This window comes from Notolepis coatsorum, assembly GCF_963971535.1.
Source record: "Notolepis coatsorum genome assembly, chromosome: 11".
Lineage (NCBI taxonomy): Eukaryota > Metazoa > Chordata > Actinopteri > Aulopiformes > Paralepididae > Notolepis > Notolepis coatsorum.
The window spans coordinates 51118671-51139465 of record NC_140175.1 but is presented as its reverse complement, the minus strand read 5'-3'; the positions used below and the strand labels follow the sequence as shown (position 1 = coordinate 51139465).

At 44.7% G+C, this 20795-nt stretch overlaps 1 protein-coding gene across 1 annotated transcript in view; it reads right to left on the bottom strand.

The window, feature by feature from the left end:
- cabp1b (calcium binding protein 1b) overlaps positions 1 to 5862 on the bottom strand; it is a gene marked incomplete at its 5' end in the record, with an annotated part of 90675 nt that extends 84813 nt beyond the window's left edge. Inside the window, one exon of the mRNA XM_084325459.1 lies at positions 5170 to 5862. Within this exon, the coding sequence (XP_084181585.1) occupies positions 5170 to 5862 (693 nt within the window). The remainder of the gene's footprint in view (positions 1 to 5169) is intronic.
- Positions 5863 to 20795: the final 14933 nt, after the last annotated feature.

Sequence of the window (20795 nt, the reverse complement as noted above, 5' to 3'; positions counted from 1 at the left end):
AACGAAAATGTCTAATACATAAATAATAAATACATAGGTCACAACATGTTTACAGGAAAGTTTTGGAGTTGTATTTGGAGTGTATTGGGGGTGACTGTTGGGAACTAGGCTACACTGGCACACCTACTTCCAGTGAATGATGCTAAGATAGGCTAACGGTGCGGCTGTTCCCTAAGCCTAATGCATGCACAGAGAAGAAAATGGTATATATCTGCTTGTCTAACTCCAGGGTAGATGGCAAATAAGCTAATTTCCCAAAAAGTTGGCATGTTCCTTTAAGATTTAATATTCTCATCTCACCAGCTAATGAACTGATAGAAATAACACTTGGATGCCCTCAAAGTTCAGAGCAGCTCTTGATATGGTTCTACTGTAATTTTAGATAGATTAGCCTTACAATAATAAACCAACGGCCACCGCATGGATTTTTTTGCCTCGCCGGGACTCCTTTGACAGATTGAAGCTTTGGCCCAGATTGAGCTGCAGTTATTTCTGGATCCCATTAGCGCAGGGGGAGTCATTGTCTTTTCCTGAGCTCCTCATCAGAACACATGCTGAGAGAAGGATCTTTGGGAGGAAGAAATAACACAGTCAACCTACAAATCTGCACCTACAGCACATAGAAGACATCGATCTGAGATACATGGTCCACGGGTAGAGCAAGGCACTAACACTGCCAGGTTTAGGGGTTCCATTCCCTGTGTAGCTCAATAGGTAGAGTGTAGCCCAATGGGGAGAGCAAGGCACTAACACTGCCAGGGTTCCATTCCCTGTAGCCGTTCACAGACAACATACAGACATGATCAATGCGGTTGACATTTCATTTTATTTGGAGTTTGAATGGAGTGGGTTAGCATGCTATAAACCAAAACAAATCTTTACAGTGATAAACAAAACAAAACCAGCGCAAACGTGAATTGACTTATCAAACAAAATAAAGGTAAAAGGAACACGCCAATATTGTGGGCTTACCATCTTCTCCAGAGTCAGACAAGAAGATAGATACCAATTTCCTCTCTGTGCGTTCAGTAGAAAGGTATCTGGCTGCAACCTAGCCTAGCACAAATTAATGGAAGCGGACATGGACCACTAGCTCAGCTTAAAACTCAGATGGAGGTGTTTTTGGCCAACAGCTAGGTTAGCTGGTCCGTATCCGCTTCCATTAATTTGTGCTAAGCTAGGCTAGTTTGCAGCCGGATAACCTTCTACTGAACGCACAGAGAGGAAATTTGATCTATCTTCTTGTCTGACTGGAGAAGATAACAAGCTAAACAAAACACAGACAGCTGCCACTGAGTTTACTAAACCAGCACGTCTGCAGTAATAACAAAGGGATCCTGAAGCGCAAGGTCAGGTGATACAGTACAAACACAACCACTATGTGCTTCTCAACTATTTACATTGAAATTATTAGAAATGGCAAGAAAACAGCACTGCTGTTTTCCACCAAATGGTAAATGCTGTGTTGAATGTGAAGCCTTGCAGTAGACAGCTGTGTTAGTAGAGGGTGTTTTGGGATAGAGGAGAGACAGGGAGAAGTGCCCCTCATAGACATAGACCCCCCCCCCCCCACTCTCCACTATACCCTTCACCTATCACTGCTCAGCCTAACATCTCAGCACCGCCAGTGCCCTTCTGCAGACTGGATGCCCACAGCTCCGGCTAGTTAGCCACAAAATAAATGCAAAGTCAATGAGGCCACACTTCATTCTGTACCAAAGCCCCTGTGACCTGCCCTACGGTGCACCGAACGTGTGCTCGAGTACTTTGTACAGTGACCCCATTATTTTACACGACTGTTGTGTGGCTAAAATGAGGATGAGGGTATCCAGCACAGCATGAATGGTGCTGAGAAAGGACTCTGCCGACATCCCAACATTCTGAACTTCCCCTTTAACAGTTATAATCACATAATAATACAAATAATACAGTACATGACATCACTCACTGTGGATCACTGTCAGGAAAACAGTCCACTTACCTGTGTGTGTGTGTGTGTCTGTGTGTGTGTGTGTGTGTGTGTGTGTGTGTGTGTGTGTGTGTGTGTGTGTGTGTGTGTGTGTGTGTGTGTGTGTGTGTGTGTGGAGAGAAAGAAAAAAATTAGAGAAAGAAGTGTGTGCATTTGCAATGCATGTGTGTGCGTACAGTACCTGCATGAGTGAGTGAGTGAGTGAGTGAGTGTGTGTGTGTGTGCGTGCGTGCGTGCGTATGATGAAGTTTTCCACAGGGCAGGAAAGGTGATCTCCCAGCCATTACTCAGGTAACAGCAGTGATGAGAGAAGCTTTATTCATAACAAGATGCATGACAGACCCCCCCCCCCCCCCTCCCATCAAATGGTTATCAGATCTATATTTGGACTGAAAACATACATTCATTTTTTATCTGCTTTGTTGCTGTGAATAGGTGACCAATCACATGTCTTAGATTCATGTTCTGCCTTCCTCTATAAACGTACACCTCCCTATTTAAACCCAGACCTCATCCCTCTCTATAAACCTGCACCTTCTTATATAAACGTACACCTGCCTCTATAAACATACACCTACCTCTATAAACCTGCACCTTCTTATATAAACCTACACCTGCCTCTATAAACATACACCTGCCTCTATAAACCTGCACCTTCTTATATAAGCCTACACCTCCCTCTATAGACCTACACCTCCCTTTATAAACCCAGACCTCACATCCCTATATAAACCTACACCTCCTTCTACATATCTGTAACTCCCTCTATAAACCTACACCTCTCTAGAAAGCTACACCTCCCTTGATAAACCTACACCTCCCCTGATAAACCTACACCTCCCTTGATAAACCTACACCTCCCTATATAAACCTGCACCTCCCTTTATAAACCTACACCTGCCTCTATAAACCTACACCTCCCTTTATAAACCTACACCTATATATAAACATACACCTTCCTCTATAAGCCTACACCTGCCTCTATAAACCTACACCTCCCTTGATAAACCTACACCTGCCTCTATAAACCTACACCTCCCTTTATAAACCTACACCTATATATAAACATACACCTTCCTCTATAAGCCTACACCTGCCTCTATAAACCTACACCTCCCTTGATAAACCTACACCTCCCTTTATAAACCTACACCTTCCTCTATAAGCCTACACCTGCCTCTATAAACCTACACCTCCATATAGAAACCTGCACCTCCCTATATAAACCTACACCTGCCTCTATAAACATACACCTCCCTATATAAACCGCTCTATACATTTCACCAGAGGGCTCAGAGCATTGGGCCAGCCAGCAAGTAGGGGCTCATAGCCTTGCTCAAGGACACGTGTCCAGAGGTGGCTATTGCAGGAATCAAACCTCTGACCTTGCAGTTACAGGATGATCTATCTAACCTCTATGCCACCCTGGTATCTCTTCATGTCTTATAGATGTGTTGTCTTACAGTAAAATGACGTGTTCACTAATCATAGGTCCTATAGGTAGTGATCAGTGAAATTATGGTCTGTACTAGTCAACATCATGCCTGTTTAAATATTTAAACAGGCATGATGTTGACTAGTACAGACCATAATTTCACTGATCACTTCAGCATTGAAGAAACTTAGCACTGTACTGCAGCAGGCTCACCAGGGTCCAATACACTCCAATAGGGCAAGTGTTTTAGTATTCAAACACCATGATACATGTCCTAGGAGTCTCACAGTATAATCAGATGTGTCTTCTTATGTTCTACTGAGGAAATAGTTGCAAACCGTATCATATCATCATTATGATCAAACATTATGAGTTTCATAGGATTTATTCTATCTATGTTGCCCATTACATGCGTACTGTACCTGACCTTTGAAAGTCATTATAATCTTTGATACGATGTATGCTTTGCAGCCATTTCCTCAGAATATATGAAGACATTATATTGTGAGTGTCCTATTTTAGAAAAGGACATGTATCAGGGTTTTTGAAGGCTAAACCGCTTACCCCATTGAACTGTATTGTAGCCTTGTGAGAGGATGTCACACTATGCCACACTATGTTTCTCAATACTAAAGCAATCCTTTAAATTGTGGTCTGTGCTATAGTTAACGTCATGCCAGACCATGTTTAAATAGGGCCTGCGTTGAAAACACGTGAACCCGTCCTTTACTGTAACTAAACACCAACTGATGTTTTGAGAAATTACAACAGGGTTCATGCTGTTGACATGCAGTATGTTGTGTTACATAACATATCAAACAGGAACTACAACATATACTGTCATATTTCAACACGCCTTTTTAGTGTGGATCACAGGACTTGTGTGAACAGATATGAATAGGCAGCCATTCTGAGCTACAGTCATTAAGATATTTTACTGTAAGAAGCAGATCAAGTCATTTTAAAGCCAAACTGGAATGAAAGGATTATCTTGTTATTTGTTTTGAGGAAGAAATGGTACCAGATACCCACTGATCAATGTTTTAAAAATGTAAATGACTGCATTCTCAAAAATGTAGGCTAACTATTTTCTAAGAATATTGGAACCATGTTTTTCAAGTAGTTGGTTTATCATGCAACTCTTTATATTGGAAGGGGAAATTCCAATAAATGTTGATGTTCTATATGCTATACCCCCCTAATTGACTGTGCCTGTCCATTGTCTATTAATTGCTAAATATAATTCCTTCTAAATTCTGTTCAGTATCTACTTAACAATCTTCCCCTTTGCATTGTGTTACACAATGGAACATCTAGGCGTTGAGTCGTGTATGAGCGATGACAATAGGATAACTATAGGATAAATTACTATAGGATAACTATAGGATAGATTACTGTAGAATAACTATAGGATAAATTACTGTAGGATAGATTACTGTAGAATAACTATAGGATAAATTACTGTAGGATAAATTAATATAGGATAAATTACTATAGGATAACTATACATTAATATAGGACACATTACTATAACTATAGGATAACTATTGGATGCATTGCTATAGGATAACTATAGGATAAATTAATATAGGACAACTATATGATCAATTACTGTAGGATAACGTCAATTCACACACCGACCAGCATCAAGGCAGCAATGCATATTAGGTAAATGCAAAGGTTTAAAAATCAAACCTTAAACCAAAAAGTGTTTACTTTTTTACAGAAGTATTCAATGAGTTTTAATTGTTGGGTCAGGTCTTACCTGGCCAAAGACTGACTTGACTATGGGGTGGAGGGTAGCATCATACTCAGTGGAGGCAGCGCTAGTTAGTCTCTTAGAGGAGCGGCTGGGTGGGGGCCGGACTGGTGCAGCCGTGGCTGATGGGTTGGAGCTCAGACTCGTGGAGGAACCGGCGCTTATTCTCTCCTTCGACTCGAAAAAGAAAGCGGCGTCGTCTGGGTGCTTCGGATAGGAGGGAGGCGGCGAGGCGCGTCTGTCGTGGCGGGTGCTGCTGCCGTGATGCTGAGCCGGCGGGTGCTCAGCTCTGGAGGTGTTGTGATGCTGATGTGAGTGGCGCGACATGGAGGACTTGCTGCGCTCCTTCTGACTCCGATGATCCGACCGGTGTCTCGCGTCTTCGTGGCTGGAAACGTTTTCCACCACGGGGCTGGTTTGCCGGTGGGAATGGCTCCGGTGCGCTCGCGGATCTCCTCCGTTCCGAGCGCCAGTCTGCCTGGGTTGACACAGCGGTCTCTGCACACTCGCCTCGCGGTCATCGGTCCAGCCGGGCTCCTCGGGCGCGCCGCCGCCTCCTGCCGCGGGAGGATGGTCACGGTGACTCCGGTGACTTCTGTGACTGCGTGCCCCGTGCTCCGAGTGCGCTGACCTGCGATTTACCGCAGAGGATCTCAGCAGAGAAGTAGTAGATTCGCTCTTAGGGATTGTGGAGCTCATTGCTGTTTACTCGGCGAGTTGTCAGTCAGCTGGTGTAGTAGCCTAACCGCAGGAGCCCTTATAAAGGATGCCCGTCCCCCCACGTGCAGGTGTTCAGCAGAAGCCAGTCCTTCTACATCAGGACCGCCTATTGGACCAATATTATTATATTAATAATATAATAATTTTAATAATAAAAGCTACAACCCACCTACCTCAGGCTCAGTGAGATGACGGTGAAGTTCGGGTCGCCACCTGCTCCCCTAAATTATCAAAATATGACGTGTGCAGATGATTATCTCTCGTATCATGCCTTTCAGACGAACAGGTCGGTCTGAGTCGTCGCGAGCAGCGCAATGTGTACGTGTCGCTGGTTTTGGTCGAAAGGCTTTATAACCTACTGGTTTTGTTCCCGCACGTTGTACCAGCCGCGTAAAGTTCGTTGGCCCCCACGTCACTACCGATAATTCAACCCATAATGAGCTGGTTATATGTCATCACTTTGGTTTTCTACTCGTGTCTCTTTCATTTACCTATATACAATTAGATGTAGCAGACGGCGTGTGCCCGCCAGGACAACCTTGTATGAGAGGAAAGGGCGCCATAAAGGACTTTCATGATTTAAAAAGACATGCATGCTATGTATAGCAGTACGTCATTGCTCTTGACCAAGGCATGGGCATTATAACCAGCGGTGCGTTCCTCATATCAACTCTGATTGCACGCAGCGCGCGTGCACGCGCTCCCACGCATAAATGTTCCCTCGCTTAAGCACAGACCAGAGCCTTATAATCATGACTCTGGCACAGACTAAAGACGATGCCTAATTGCCTCTACGAATGGAATGTAACACATTTCATTTACAAGTTAAGGCCTCTGCATGCTACAGAAACTTCAAAGCAACTTCAACACAACATCGACAAAGCAACGGTGTTGCAGACACATTACCTTTATGCTTCTGCAAAATCAACGCGCAGCCTATGATGCAACAAAATGTACCCCGGATGTGCGGCTCGAGCGCGCCCAGCCCGCCTGAATACTTTGGGCAGCCGAAGGTGCGCACTCTAGCAATTACAAACGGATTTCCCTTCTCAACCATACATCGTTAGTATAATAATAGCCCTGTTTATGTTTGTTTTCGCTTGTGTTCTTGTATATAGTGTAATATAGTTATATCGCCACATCAACCCAGTCCATCCCCATTGTTTCCCCAATCTCCTTCCACGGATTCATCGTCATAATGCTATCCTTGTAGTCTTTAGACCCGCTATTATATAAATGTTTGTACTTTCGGACCTCCTCTGCAATACGTTCCTGCATTTGATTCATTTTAAACAAACAATTAAACAAGTGTAATGAAACAATACACTAGCTATCGAGCTCCTGTCAGAAAGTTTTCTTTTGGTCTCGAGCTCCTGTCAGAAAGTTCTGTATCGTTAGTGGCTTAGCTTGGCATCGCTACTGCACTATCTCGCGTACGTGCACGCGTACTGAATAAACCACAAATGTACCTCTAATACCAGTATTAGTCTGACCACACCCCTCATCAGCTTACCTTCATAAGCAGGTGTGTGGTCACCTGCTCTCCTCCTTCTCGCTTTCACCACAAGGAAGAGGTGCCTCGGTAGATCCCCACACTTGACACCATGATGGAAGAAATTGGATTAGGAACAGCTTGGGAAACAAGGATACGTTGACATCATATCTTTATTTTCTCTCTCACTATTTTCGAGAAAATACGGCGATATTGTCTTCGTACTGGAGTGTCTAGAAGATGATGATCATTCTACAAACCCTCCACCGGTTTTCGTATTGGGAGCACGCCGCTGCATGCTTCTCAACTGCAGTTCCTTGCTGTGTTTGTTGGGGTGAAACCTGTCAGGCCACAGCTGAACTGTCGGACATGCCGCTGTTGTGAGGAGCGGTGCGTTCCAGGTTGGGTGAGTAGTGTTTGCTGGCGGGCTCCACTTGTCTGTTAGTGCTATGGGGGCTACTTGACAAAGTTTATGGAAACCGGCCCCAGGCTAGGGTCCTTTGTTTAGCCGTCTAGGCGACAGAAGGCCTTGGTCTGGCGACCATTATAGTTTTAACTAGTGGGCCGCGACCATTGACACTGGTGATCCCTGTGTGTTCTGGACGAGTGGATTCTCTCTGTCACCGTGTTAAGACCCCATCTTTCATATCCAAATGAGAGTATTCCTTCACGAGGGGATATGTGCATGTAATGTGCGATAGCGGCAGATTCATGTTCAAAGTCAGCTATACAGGCCAGTTGGTACTGTGCTGATTCCGCCGGACGTGGTAATGTCACCGTTGTGAAGCGGTGTTGACGTCTTGTTTTCTCTTTTCTCTTAAAAAGTGAGGAGGGTTCAGAACGGCGGCCTGTCTGGGTGAGTGTTATGTCATTGTTTACATGTTCATAGCTTACGGTTAGCCGGTCGGTGGCCTGGCGCGGGGTAGCTTGGCTTCTCGCGCGCCGCCGGGAGCTCGCTCCTGATCGCGTGCGTCGTTAGATCGGCGTCTCGCGAGCGGAAGCGATAGCACCCGAACGGTTGGAGCAGCCGTTAGCTTGATGCTATTCTGTTGAACGTGCTTTGATTTTAACATGTTTTACACTCTTGACCACGACGTCATCCTTGACAGGGGATGTTCGTCGACCCTGCCTGAGCCTAGACGGGGATTGCGTCAACAAAGAGGACTGTAGCGACTGGTGGAGCGGCGACGCTGCCCGGATCGAACAACACAGGACGGCTGTGTTCTACGGTGTCTTGTGACTGCACTTCGCTGATCTGCGTTCCGGGTAGGTACGGGGTTGGCCAGACCTCATAACACGTCTTCTGGTTTTACCTTGCTAAATGTATTGTGAATAACGGTGTTTTTTCCCAAAACGTGTGTTGTTGCAATGCATTTGGGGTACGTTGCGGGTTGTGTGTGAGCTGTTTTTGTCACTGGCAGTTAGCTTCTCCGTGCAGATCGTGATGTATTGATCTGGTTGTTGTGTGAGAAACATCATGGTGTTTATGTGTACCGTGTACTCACTACTAAGGCAACTAACCTATGAAGCTATGCTTGGTGACGAGTGAGTAAAAGAATGTTCTTTCTCAGACTGTAATGACAATGAACAGTGAGTTCACACATTAACAGGTTTTCCTGTTTTAACTGGCCGTATTGAGGGTAAAATAGGAGGATTGTGTTTCCCCCCCCGGTTCCCTGGGGACTTTATCACCTCCTATCAGACATGTTGTGCATTAATTGTGTCTTTTGTGTGGTAGGGATACGATGTAACTCTCAGCTTGATTGCTGAGGTTGTGCTAAATCTGCTGGAGAAACTTATTTCCTAAAGGGAAATTGGTTTGGTTGCTGTCATGTGTGCTTAGCAAGGCCTGTGGTCGATACTAATCAAGAATGATGTATTCTCTCATTGTGAAAAAAACGGCGTTCCTCTGTTGAGTGTTTTTGCCATTTTTTGTAGGTGATGATGGGTTGTGTGTGTCATGTGACCTACAACTGGGTTGTACTGGCCACAGAAGCACATGTGTATGTTGGACCGGGGTTCTTAGAGCCCTCTCTATTCTGTGTTTTTCCTTAGTAAAAATCAGATAGCAGGTTAGCTCGTGCGCTGTGTGGAGCTGTGAAACGCTTCATAGAGCTGACTATGACTGTGTCATATTCTCTTTTTGTCGTTACGTCGTATCATGGGTGTGGGGTCGTAAAGGGGTGAACTGGTAACCTTTCCTCTCCCCATTGTTCTGTCGGTCAGGGGTACACCCCCTGTCCTTCAAGGTTCCCGTCACGTGGCGGTTCGGCACGTTACGGGGGGGGGGGGGGGGGTGGGGAGGGAGTTCCTGGTCCCACGGCCTGGTATATTGGGCGTGTGCACCGCAGGAATTCCCCCGCCATAGAGTACGTCACCGTGCGCGTCTCTGTTGGTAGGACTTCCGTGTGCTGTTCAGGTCCATGTGATGGATCTGTTTTCAGGGGGGGTGGTCAGGGCTCCTCCTCACCAAGCGCCTACTCAGGCCTTCTGTGAGTTCGGACTCCTTCTTCCATGTGAGGAAGCCTCCATCAGAGTACAGAGCCTTCCTCCTCAGATTGTCAAAGTGAGTGGACCCTCTAGAAGGGTCCTTTTCTATTGTATGTATATTCGATTCAATTCGTTTATTGAGTGTGTATGGGTTCGGTGCCTCTTCCCCGGAGGCCCTAAAACCAGTTTTTTACATGGCTCAAGGTGCAATATATTCTTTTCAATCTGTACAGCTCGCGTGGGAAGTCTCTCTGGGGATCCCCGTCTCTTTCCTATGGGAGGGTGGTGGGATGTAAAAATGTGAACATTTTTTACCCCGGCTGTGTAGACTGGGATACATACTGTTGATGCTTCCTTCTTTCTATTCCAGAAGTGTTGGAGTTAGGGAGTGTCACACCCCTCTTGTCGTTCCCCTGGGCGCCTTGGGGATTCAATGACAGGTCTAAATAGCCTGTTCATTGATGGGGGTGTGTCCCGACGCACGTATAGTGCTAGCTCGCTGTAAACAGGCGATTGACTGGCACGCCTTGGTTGCTTGTGGTTGAAACAGCGTTTTTATAAAGCAACTGAGATGGGGGTTTTTCCTCTTCCGGCGACCACATCCCATGACCTGGGTGGGTTGTCGACGGATTCTCGTTCATGTCTGGGGGATGATGACGGGATGGATCTGAACATATGTAGTGGGGTCTCACGCCCTTGGGGTGGGCCACCAGGCGCGGTTCGTCCGAACGTCTGGGTGGCGCCTTCTTTTCATGTTAAGATCAACACGCATATCTGCCCTTCTCCTGGAGTAGGCATGTCGGCGTGGTTAGGGCACGGGACTGGTTCTGGTCACGCTGGTCCAGATCAGTTGAACCCGTTGTCCGCCGGGGATGCAGATCTGCTGTTCTGGTACCCTGAGGGACTTGGGCTTTTTTCAGGGGGAAAAATGCCAGGTCGGTCTGGGTGTCACAGGGTTAAGCGCTATGGAGACCCTGGTTGGGTATGTTTTTACTCAGCACTGTCGTCATGGCTTACAGCCATGCCATTCTGTACGCGCTCGATCTCGTCGGATCTCGGCCGCTACACAGGTTGGTCCTGGTTAGTACTTGGTTGGGAGACCGCCGGGGAATACCAGGTACGGTGTGCTTAGGGGCTGGTTCTCCATTATTTTTCGCTCCTCTCTCACGCATGGCGAAGAGGGGCCTGTGGGGGTGGTTTTTTGACCTCCTCTGGTGACCCTGTGCTTCCCGTACCGCCAGGCCCGGTCCGAAGTGATGTTTGCGACCCGTAGGCCTGGGTTAACCCTTTTTGGAAACTGAAACACTTGTACTGCGGTATAGCCGGTGTATACCCGCAGGTGTGTTTTGGAGTTTTTTCTTGAGGGGTTATAGGAACAACCACCGCATTGGGTAACACCGAGGTGGTTGATTCCCTGGTGTGTTGGAGCAGTGTCAACTCCCGGGTTCACCGGTTGAGGGTGCCCCTGCACGTTCATGACGTCTGCCAATCGTGTCAGCCTTCTCTGCCTCGACCCCTCTGGGTGGGGGTTGTTAAATGGAGGCTTGGTCATGCAACACCGCCAGCTTACGCTCCTTCCGCCGGGGCGGCTGTGTTCAGCTGTCCCCTCTGGCGCCTGTCTCGTCCGCAGTCTCCAGGCTAGGGTTAACAGCCTGTTGCCTGGTTTTTCCCCGGTGCGCTGCCTGCTTCCGTTGGTTAACCTTTTTGTGTGCTTACGGCCATGCTGACTGCCTATTCTGCAGGGTCAGTGTGCCAGGCGGTGTGCTATTGGGGGGACGGGGCCCGCTCGGCTTACGGCCATACCGACCTGAACACGCCCGATCTCGTCCGATCTCGGAAGCTGGGCAGGTTCTGGCCTGGTTGGTTCCACCTGGGAATACCAGGTGCAGTAACTGAGGGGCCTTTGTCCGAATACGCTGGCGATGTGGGGGGCGGGGCACTACGTGCCCACCTGGTGGGGTCTTGATGCTGGCATCATGGACTTCTCCGGGCCCCCATTCTAGGGAGTCCAGTCCTTTTGGTGGGTCTGGGTCTTCCTTCGTGCTCCGCTGCTACGGCCTTGCCACGGGGTTGGGTTTGCCCTTGACCCCGTGATTCTGGGGGCAGTAACGAGGTTGTTCCTCCGTTCGTTCCCGGGTGGCATGCGGGTTGTGCGTGTGTGTAGTCGTGGGGTCGAGCCACGGTCTGCTCACCCTGTGCGTTGAGTTGCTTGAGTGCCTCTTCGCACGGTCGGGTCCGTCGCCCTCCCGTGACGTCCCTAATAGGGGGGCTACCCTCCATTAGGGGGGGTCGGGGGGGCTCGGCCCTCCCTGTTCTGATGGTTTTGGGGGGCTGTCAGCGGGGTGTATTTGTCAGCCAAGTGGCTCCGCTTGGCCTCCCTTGTGCAGTAGCGATGCCAAGCTAAGCCACTAACGATACAGAACGTTAGGTTATGACTATAACCAAGTTCTGTTAGTTAGGGGCGATGCTTGGCATCGGACGGCCGCTGCAGCCCTTGTCCTCACCTTGTGGTGAAAGCTTGGGAAGGAGGAGAGCAGGTGACCACACACCTGCTTATGAAGGTAAGCTGATGAGGGGTGTGGTCAGACTAATACTGGTATTAGAGGTACATTTGTGGTTTATTCAGTACGCGTGCACGTACGCGAGATAGTGCAGTAGCGATGCCAAGCATCGCCCCTAACTAACAGAACTTGGTTATAGTCATAACCTAACGTTTTCTTTTGGTCTCGAGCCAGGAAAACACTAGAAGTGACAGACAGCCCCGCCCCCATTCACTACCAACCAATCACTGCTACGCAATACCAACGCAACGGGTCTTTAGATTAGATTTTGGAGACAGGTACGCAACGTCCTCGCAACATAGTCTACAAGACTGTCTGCAACAAGCGCGCTGAAATCGCGCCGATGTTGTGTTGAAGTTGCTTTGAATTTGCTGTAGCATGTAGAGGCCTTTAGGTGTGAATGTATCTGAGAACGTATTTAACACACCTGACGACCGCGCTATTGATATGCAAAGTAGCCCAGGTGGGTACTTATAGCGAGTGCAGCGCATTCCTGTGTGCACGCGCGTGCCGTGCACATCCGTGCATGTGCGTGCACGCGCTTCTGCACAAATCTTTGGCTGCACGGAGTGCAGCCTCGTCCCATGAAGAACGCATCCCTGATTATAACTGGAGTCGGGCACGTGACTGCTCAGTGCTCACTGCTCCTAAAATGTTGGTTAGGACCAAGACATAGGCATACAATTATACAATTGCCATTATTAAAACCTCCCAGAACATTTGAATAGATTTATCTCATTAAAATCTATAAAAAGATCGTAATAAGAGTGCATTACAGTAGGCAAGTCAACACCAAGACTTGTAACATCGGGTTTAAACCAAGGAGTAAATAGCCCCATATTGCTCAGCAGCATTTCTCTTTTCATTATCGGGTCGGCTAGTTGTCCTCATTTAATTTGAGGAAGTTGTTGGTCATCCATTTGTTTATTGCTAAGAGACATAAATGGAGTTACTGTAATAGATGCATGGGGGATCATTTGGTTCAGCAGAGATGTACAATTGTGCGTCATCTGCGTAACTATGGAAACATACATTGTGTTTTTAAATTTTTTTTTATCTACTTTTTCTCCCCATTTTCTATTTTTCTCCCATCCCAATTTCGTATTATCCAATTCTACCCTCCCCTGTCTCGAACGTTGTTAGATCATGCCTCCCACTGGTCGGCTCCAATGTGGACGAAGCCTTGCATCACGTGTCCCCTCCGGTACACGAGGAGGCAGCCGTCGCATCTTTTCACCTGCACAGCGCGATCTCTCAGTGGCGAGGAGTAACGCGTGGGAGGCTCACGCTGCCCCCGATACTTCCTGATTCTGCTGTACAGGCGCACCAACCGACCTGTAGGAGTCGCTGTCCACAACGTCCGATCCCCACCCACCGGCTTTCCCACCCCCTAATACTACCAATTGTATTAGTATGAACGACCAGCCAAGCCGGAAGCAACGCCGAGAGCTGGGCTCGAACCCAGTATCTCCTGCGTTAGTGGCGAGCGCCTTGCCCACTGCGCCACTTAGCCGCCCTATACATTGTGTTTTCTAACGATGTCCCCAAGTGGCAGCATATACACTACAGTATAGTGAGAATGATAGTGGACCAAGGCAGCTCCCTTGTGGAACTCCGAAGTACTGGTATCATGTTTCTCAGTCAGAAGCATGATCTCCATGCCTGACGTAATGTTTTCTCCCTTTGATATTATATTCTGAACCAGTTTAATACATAGTCAAAAATACTAACGTTTCTAGATGATCTAATACTGTAGGACAAGAATTGAGACTTTATTTGAATCTGAGTTTAGTCTGAGGTTGCTAATTATTTCAGTTAGAGCAGTGTCAGTGCTGTGTGTTCTGAAGCCTGCATGGTTTAAATTCCTCCATGATGTTGTTTTCTTTGAGAAAGGACTTTATTTGGATTAATTAAGACCATTTATTCAAGTATCTTGCTGATGAATGGAATGTTGGATACCGGCTATAGTTGGTCAGTACATTACTGTCTAGTTTTGGTTTCTTTAGTAAGGGTCTTACGACGGTTGTTTTGAATGCATCTGGGAAAATGAGGAAGTGATGTATTTATAATCTTTAGGACATGATTTGAAATACTTTCAAATATCCCCTTAAAAATGCTGTAGGTATAGGGTCAACACAAGAGTTATAGCAGTTTTATAGAGTTAGAGCTCAGTTGATGTAATGCAAGTGGATTTTCCCATTGTTACTTTTTTTGTATGGTTTACAAATGGTATCTGTGTTTGCATCAGGACTAATGCTGGCTCTGATTTATGTTATTTTGTTATTGAAGAATAATGTGAGTTCTTCACATTTTGAAGCAGAACAGTGCGGAGGGGGTGCGGGCAGTGTAGAGTTCCCAGCATTCTCTGTGATAAGTAGTAATTTTTTTCCACTCATATTTCTTTGTTATAGGCAGTCATGGCTTCTTTATATCGCAGTGAACTGTGAGCTTAGTTCTCCTCCATTTTCGTTCAGCAGCTCTACATATTATCTTAGTCTGACCAACACTGCTATTTTTTAACCATGAGGAGATTTTGTCAGTTGACTTATTTTCAATGGAGCGACAGCATCCAGTGTAAATGATAGGGTGTTGTTTTCAACCATGCAGTTTTAAAGAGTAGTCCAGGCTGGGTGGTTCAGATAGTCTCATGATATCTGTCACAAGGTGACAAAAACATTATTCTTCCACCTTAGAAACAGCTAAAGTACAGCCATTTATAAATTAAAAGGACGCTGAAAAACAAATCCACGCCTTTATCTCAAGCCGACTTGATTAATGTAATGCACTCCTTATCGGCTTCCGGGAAAAAAACACAGAACGACTCCAACTCATTCAAAACTCTGCAGCTAACTAGAACCAAGAGGAGAGGCCACATCAGTCCAGTGTTAGCTACTTTGCACCGGCTTCCGATAACACTTAGAATTGATTTTACGATCATACTGGTCTTTTGAAGGTTCCCAACCACAGCCAAAAGAAAATCGGGGACACAGCCTTCGAGAATTATGCACCAAAGCTATGGAACAACCTATAGACATTAGGGAGGCTAGATAATCTTTTTTTTCAAAAGTAAGCTAAAGACGTAGATTTTCACCTCAGCCTTTTAATACACTCTGCTGCTTGGACTCATTGCATCAAGACTGTGATTGTTTTATTTATTTATTTATTTTATTTTAGCTTTATTTAACCAGGCAAATCAATTAAGAACAAATTCTTATTTACTATGATGGCCTGGCAAGGGACAACGCCTCTTGAAGGGGGGGGGGGGCTGAAAAGGAATTCAGGATTAAACATTTCCGACACACAATATGTTATTACAGTGCTGGTTGTACTGTAGATGAGAAAATGTTTATTGCCTATACTATTATAGCAGAAACCTGCCTTATAGATTTTAATATCAGAAATCTATTAAGATCTTTTTAATTGAAATTGTTTTTATTTTTCATAGATTTGAATGACATACATCTATTAAATGGGAGTTTTAATATAAATTATCTGCTCATTTTATTCCTGAATTATGCCAATTTTATGCCTGCTGTGAAGCACTTTGGGTTGCAATTCCTGTATGAAAGGTGTTATACAAATAAAGTGTATTATTATTATTATTATTATTATTATTATTATTATTATTATTATTATTATTATTATTATTATTATTATTATTATTATTATTATTATTATTATTATTATTATTACTATAGGACTATATGATTATAAGACTATAGGGACACATGCCTATATAGGCTTTTTCTGACCTGAGATCCAGACTATAGTTATTGACCCCTACATTACATGATTTTTAGAGTGAAGGTTTTTAATAAACCAGCTTATTCACCCCTGGTGTTGAGCCTATACTGCTAAACTGTCTCAGTATTCAGAACTGAAGATATAAGACGATAGATACCAATTTCCTCTCTGTGCATTCAGTAGAAAGCTATCCGGCTGCAAGCTAGCCAGTTTAGCACAAATTAATGGAAGCAGATATGGACCAGCTATAGCCTAGCTTTTGGCCAAAAACACCTGTAGTAAATTCCTACAGAATCCTACAATAATTTAAGGTTATTGTAGTACAGTACAATGAGATTGCTTATCTGGAAGGAGGAGAAAGGGATCATATTGATAGAATTGTTGATCTCTTCATCTGACTTAAAGCAGATGAAGAATTAAACGTGTAGCCAGACAAACCATGAACTATAGTCCAATTCAACATTTATTTGAGCCAGAGGCCAAGGTGAATAAGAACAAAAGATTATCAGAAAACATTAACAGGGCTGTCTGTGTACAGAAATCACAATCAGGTTTGCATTCTCAAACCCCAATATGTACAGAAACAGTCACTTGGTAACATAATTTGAACATACATTTGACCATACTGTACACATTATACATGAGTAAATCTGGTTTCAGATATTAAGGATTAACTTAAACAACAAATGGTGTTTCCCATGTATTTACTCACATAAAATGCAAACAGCACAGCAGCAGTCTCTCGATGGTGGGGAGGGGTGGAGCCGCAGATCGGGGTTGGGTGATCTGGGCTCCAGTCTAACATTTTGTGTCCCCTTATATCCTATAATTCCTAGCCAATAATAGCACATTTTACTAATACTGTTAGTCCAATCAGGCGTCTTCTGTGGGCGGTCTCCCCTTCTCCCTGGTTTCCTCTGGGGGGGGGGCTGGTTGCCCCCCTCCCTCCTCGATTCCCTGTGTGGGTCTTGTCCCACGGGTGGGGGCTGGTGTGATGTCATCTGGTGGGGTGGTGTGAATAGCCTCCTCCTTTGGGCCATATTACCATACAGTACTAACCAAAATTCTATAGTGGGGGGTGGAGAATGGCTCTCTGTCACCCCTGTATCCATCCATATTTAGCACTGAAAACCCACTCTGCTTGTTGACAGAGTAGCTGTGATGACTTCTATAACAAGAGTGTAATCACCCTTCAAACCTTATTTCTAATATTATGGTTTACTCTTTTGATACTAAACAGTTGATTAATAGATAACTTTGTTTGTGTTTTAGTGTCCATGACTCTTCAGCATGTAATCAGCATTTACATACAGTCAGTTTGAGTGGGGGGTTGAGAATGGCTCTCCCCTGGCCGTTGAGCCTGATTTTGGTGTGGTATTTTGCTGAGTACAGCAGGGTTTTGCTAGTGGCCCCCGTAGGTGTGGTGGTAATCTGGTCACAGTAGGTGTGACCTTTGTCTGTTCAACTGTCTCTAGTCTCGTTCCTCATTTAGCCCTGCAGCCCATTCTGCTAAACAGTATACAAGGCATAATGTTATGGTTTCCTAATTATTCACACCTATTAATTATGAAATTCAACGTCAATACTACCACATTTCCCCACTTTGACGATTCTTATCGTCACATATGATATATTGACTTGATTTTCTATACATACTAACCATACATTTAAATAATAAAATTCATTTTTTCCAAAATTAAAATTCATTTCTTAATCAATCACAATTATTTTTTTTTTAACCCATTTTCTCTTAAGTTACAGAACGTTTTGGCATGATCTGGGGGAGACAACGTCATTAGTATCATAATATTTTCATTTTTACATTTATTTGCTTTTTTCTCTTGTTAATTCCTTTTCCAAGACAGCACAATTACATCTGCATAATCAAATCCGTTGGTCTTCTCACCTATCCACCCCCCTTTATGAACATATCATGGACATAATACCTACCACCTCGTCAGTCGGGCAGGGAAGGCGGAGCATCACTCAAGGAAAAAAAAATTTTCACCACCTTACTTTGGCCATAATCCACGCCTAATATTCTACCTATGTGAATGCGTTTAGTACCCCTGCGTTGTGTCATAACCTATATCAGTTGCTACCGTTCAGTTACCTCCCGTTCAACATACTAATCAAACACCACATTCCACAGAGGCCCTTGCTCAACTTCTTGCACAGTCTCTGACCGTTTTCGCCCCCCCTTCACCCCATGCTGGCCAGCCTCAGCTGTAGCCACTGTTTGTAGGCCTGTGACCTCGTCACATCCTGACCCACGACTGTATTTCCTTGGATCTACAGATGACTCTGTCAGCCTGGCGGTTTTTCCCAAACCTCTGGCCGCTGCTCTCGGGGCTATGATGAAGGAGGGGCCAGCGTCCACAAGCGACCTCTTTCCACAATCCAACAATCTCCCACAGGAAATAACTGAACAGGTTCACACCATTGTGTCGTAATCTAATGAAATGTATTCCTACACATCCTCCATGATTCCTCTACCTGTGACGGTCCGTCTTCCCCCCTCGACTGAAATCTGCGAGGGAACAAAACACAAAACAAATTTTCTTTACATAACATGTCAAATATTCTCAAGAGAAGCCAAATGTTATTCATATGCAAACGCGACAGGCCACTTAGCTTTTGTTGACATTCCGCTCTGAAGCCACTTCCTTCAGCCTCCAGCTTTCTCCACTCACCCCGACCATAACAGATGAGAAATAAGAAACAAAAGGCAAATAATAAAAAAAAAAACATTCCAACAGACCTCACATGTGAAAGCAAATTACCATTCATACCCAAAAATAGCAAATCAATGAACTCAACACGCTCCAAACGTCACATGCACACATCCTCATCCCTCCTGCTGCAATCCTCACACACACACACTCCACACCTCACTCAAATGGAACAATCAGTCATGCCCTAATCTGACACCTCTGATTCCAGTAGTCTCTATTCTACTGCAGTTTACAGGCTCCATTCAAACGCATTTCAGTCCACTCAATCAAAGATTAAAATAGAAAAGAAATCTAAAAATTTAAATTCAATACCTCATCCATACAAAACATTCAAAAGAAATCAAATCAAATGAAAGTAATAAAATAAACTCCTTCAGTAAAACAAATGATATGAAACAAATGATAAGCGACAATAATTCCCAGGTCTATTTGTGGTATAACCCAAGTGGTTTGATATCCTTCTTATTCTGATAGACAAGATAACAGCCTTACTACTCATTAACGTCATTATTGTTTTATTTTACCTAGATATGACTTATACTAAAAGTGGTCTGCTGGCTCACCCAGCTGACATCTGATCCTGACACAAGATCTAACATCCTGTCTATTGTTAGGCCTTAACTAGATAACAGAATCGGTTTACGACGTCATCAACAGCCTCAATCATTCACTGAAATCAAAAGGACATAGACAAAAACAGACAACATCTCAATCTTCCACAGTCACTGATCATTTAACATTTTCTTCTGCAAACACCATCGCTTTCAACATATATTACACATATCATAAACAAATACTTTCAAACTCTCTCTCATACACTCGTTAATCAACCAACAGACAGACAAACAATGTCAGTTCTTCTGCTCTCAACTTTTCTGCTCTAAATTTTTCTGCTCTCAACCTCAGGCTACTACAGCCTATCCTCACATCTGCTCCTCTTCTCTCACTTCAAAGACGGACTGGAATCCATCTTTAATTCAGACCTATCCATGCCTTCCAGTGCACAGACAGACCCAAATATTCCCTTATCAAAACAGTTAACATTCATAAGTCATAACCCCAAATGAATGCCTACTTCCCTGATTGTCTCACTCACTCACCCAGCTGTGTTCTGTATTAGCACGCTTCCTGTCACACCTTCCATGTCCCTTGTTGTAAAAAAACAACTGTCAACTGTTATCTCACTTTCTGCAATCTTCACCTCTGACCTCTACTTCCCATCTCTCTGATTAGCTCCGCGCCGTCTTCCTGTCGTATAAAACAACAGTCATTGTAACAGCTGTACATCTCGGGCCTTGAGACCTGTTACAAAAGGATTCCTACCCCCCTGGGCAATATAACCCTTCTCCACTTCTGTCCCTTTTGCTACTGGCACCTGGTGCAATCTCCTCACACGCCCCTTGTCTATATGCAGGCCCCCTGCGGCCTTGTTGGCCCCCGGGCCTACAAAGCCCCATTCTTTCCTGCAATCAACAAAGGGTTAATCATTCCACACAAATCATCTATAATAATTTCAAATATTTGCAATTTCACCTAGTATTATCTCAACTACTGTAAACACAATCATATCATTAAAGTTACTAGTCCCCCGCCACTAAGTTATCCTATTGTGACCCCCGGACTCGCAATAGATTCTTAATATAAACATCAGCTTATTTAAATCAATGGCCTCAAAGCTATAACAAGTATCAATATCCGACATTTTAACATCAATGCATTCTATACAATAAAACACAACATCATTATTTCAAGCTTACAATTGTACATGTTACACAAATTTAAAAAACTGGAAATCTCCATCAACTCTAATTATTATACATGTAAGCATGTTTCATTTCAACATAACATTATAGTGGTTAATCCTAAATGTGCACCAAACCTCAACATAAC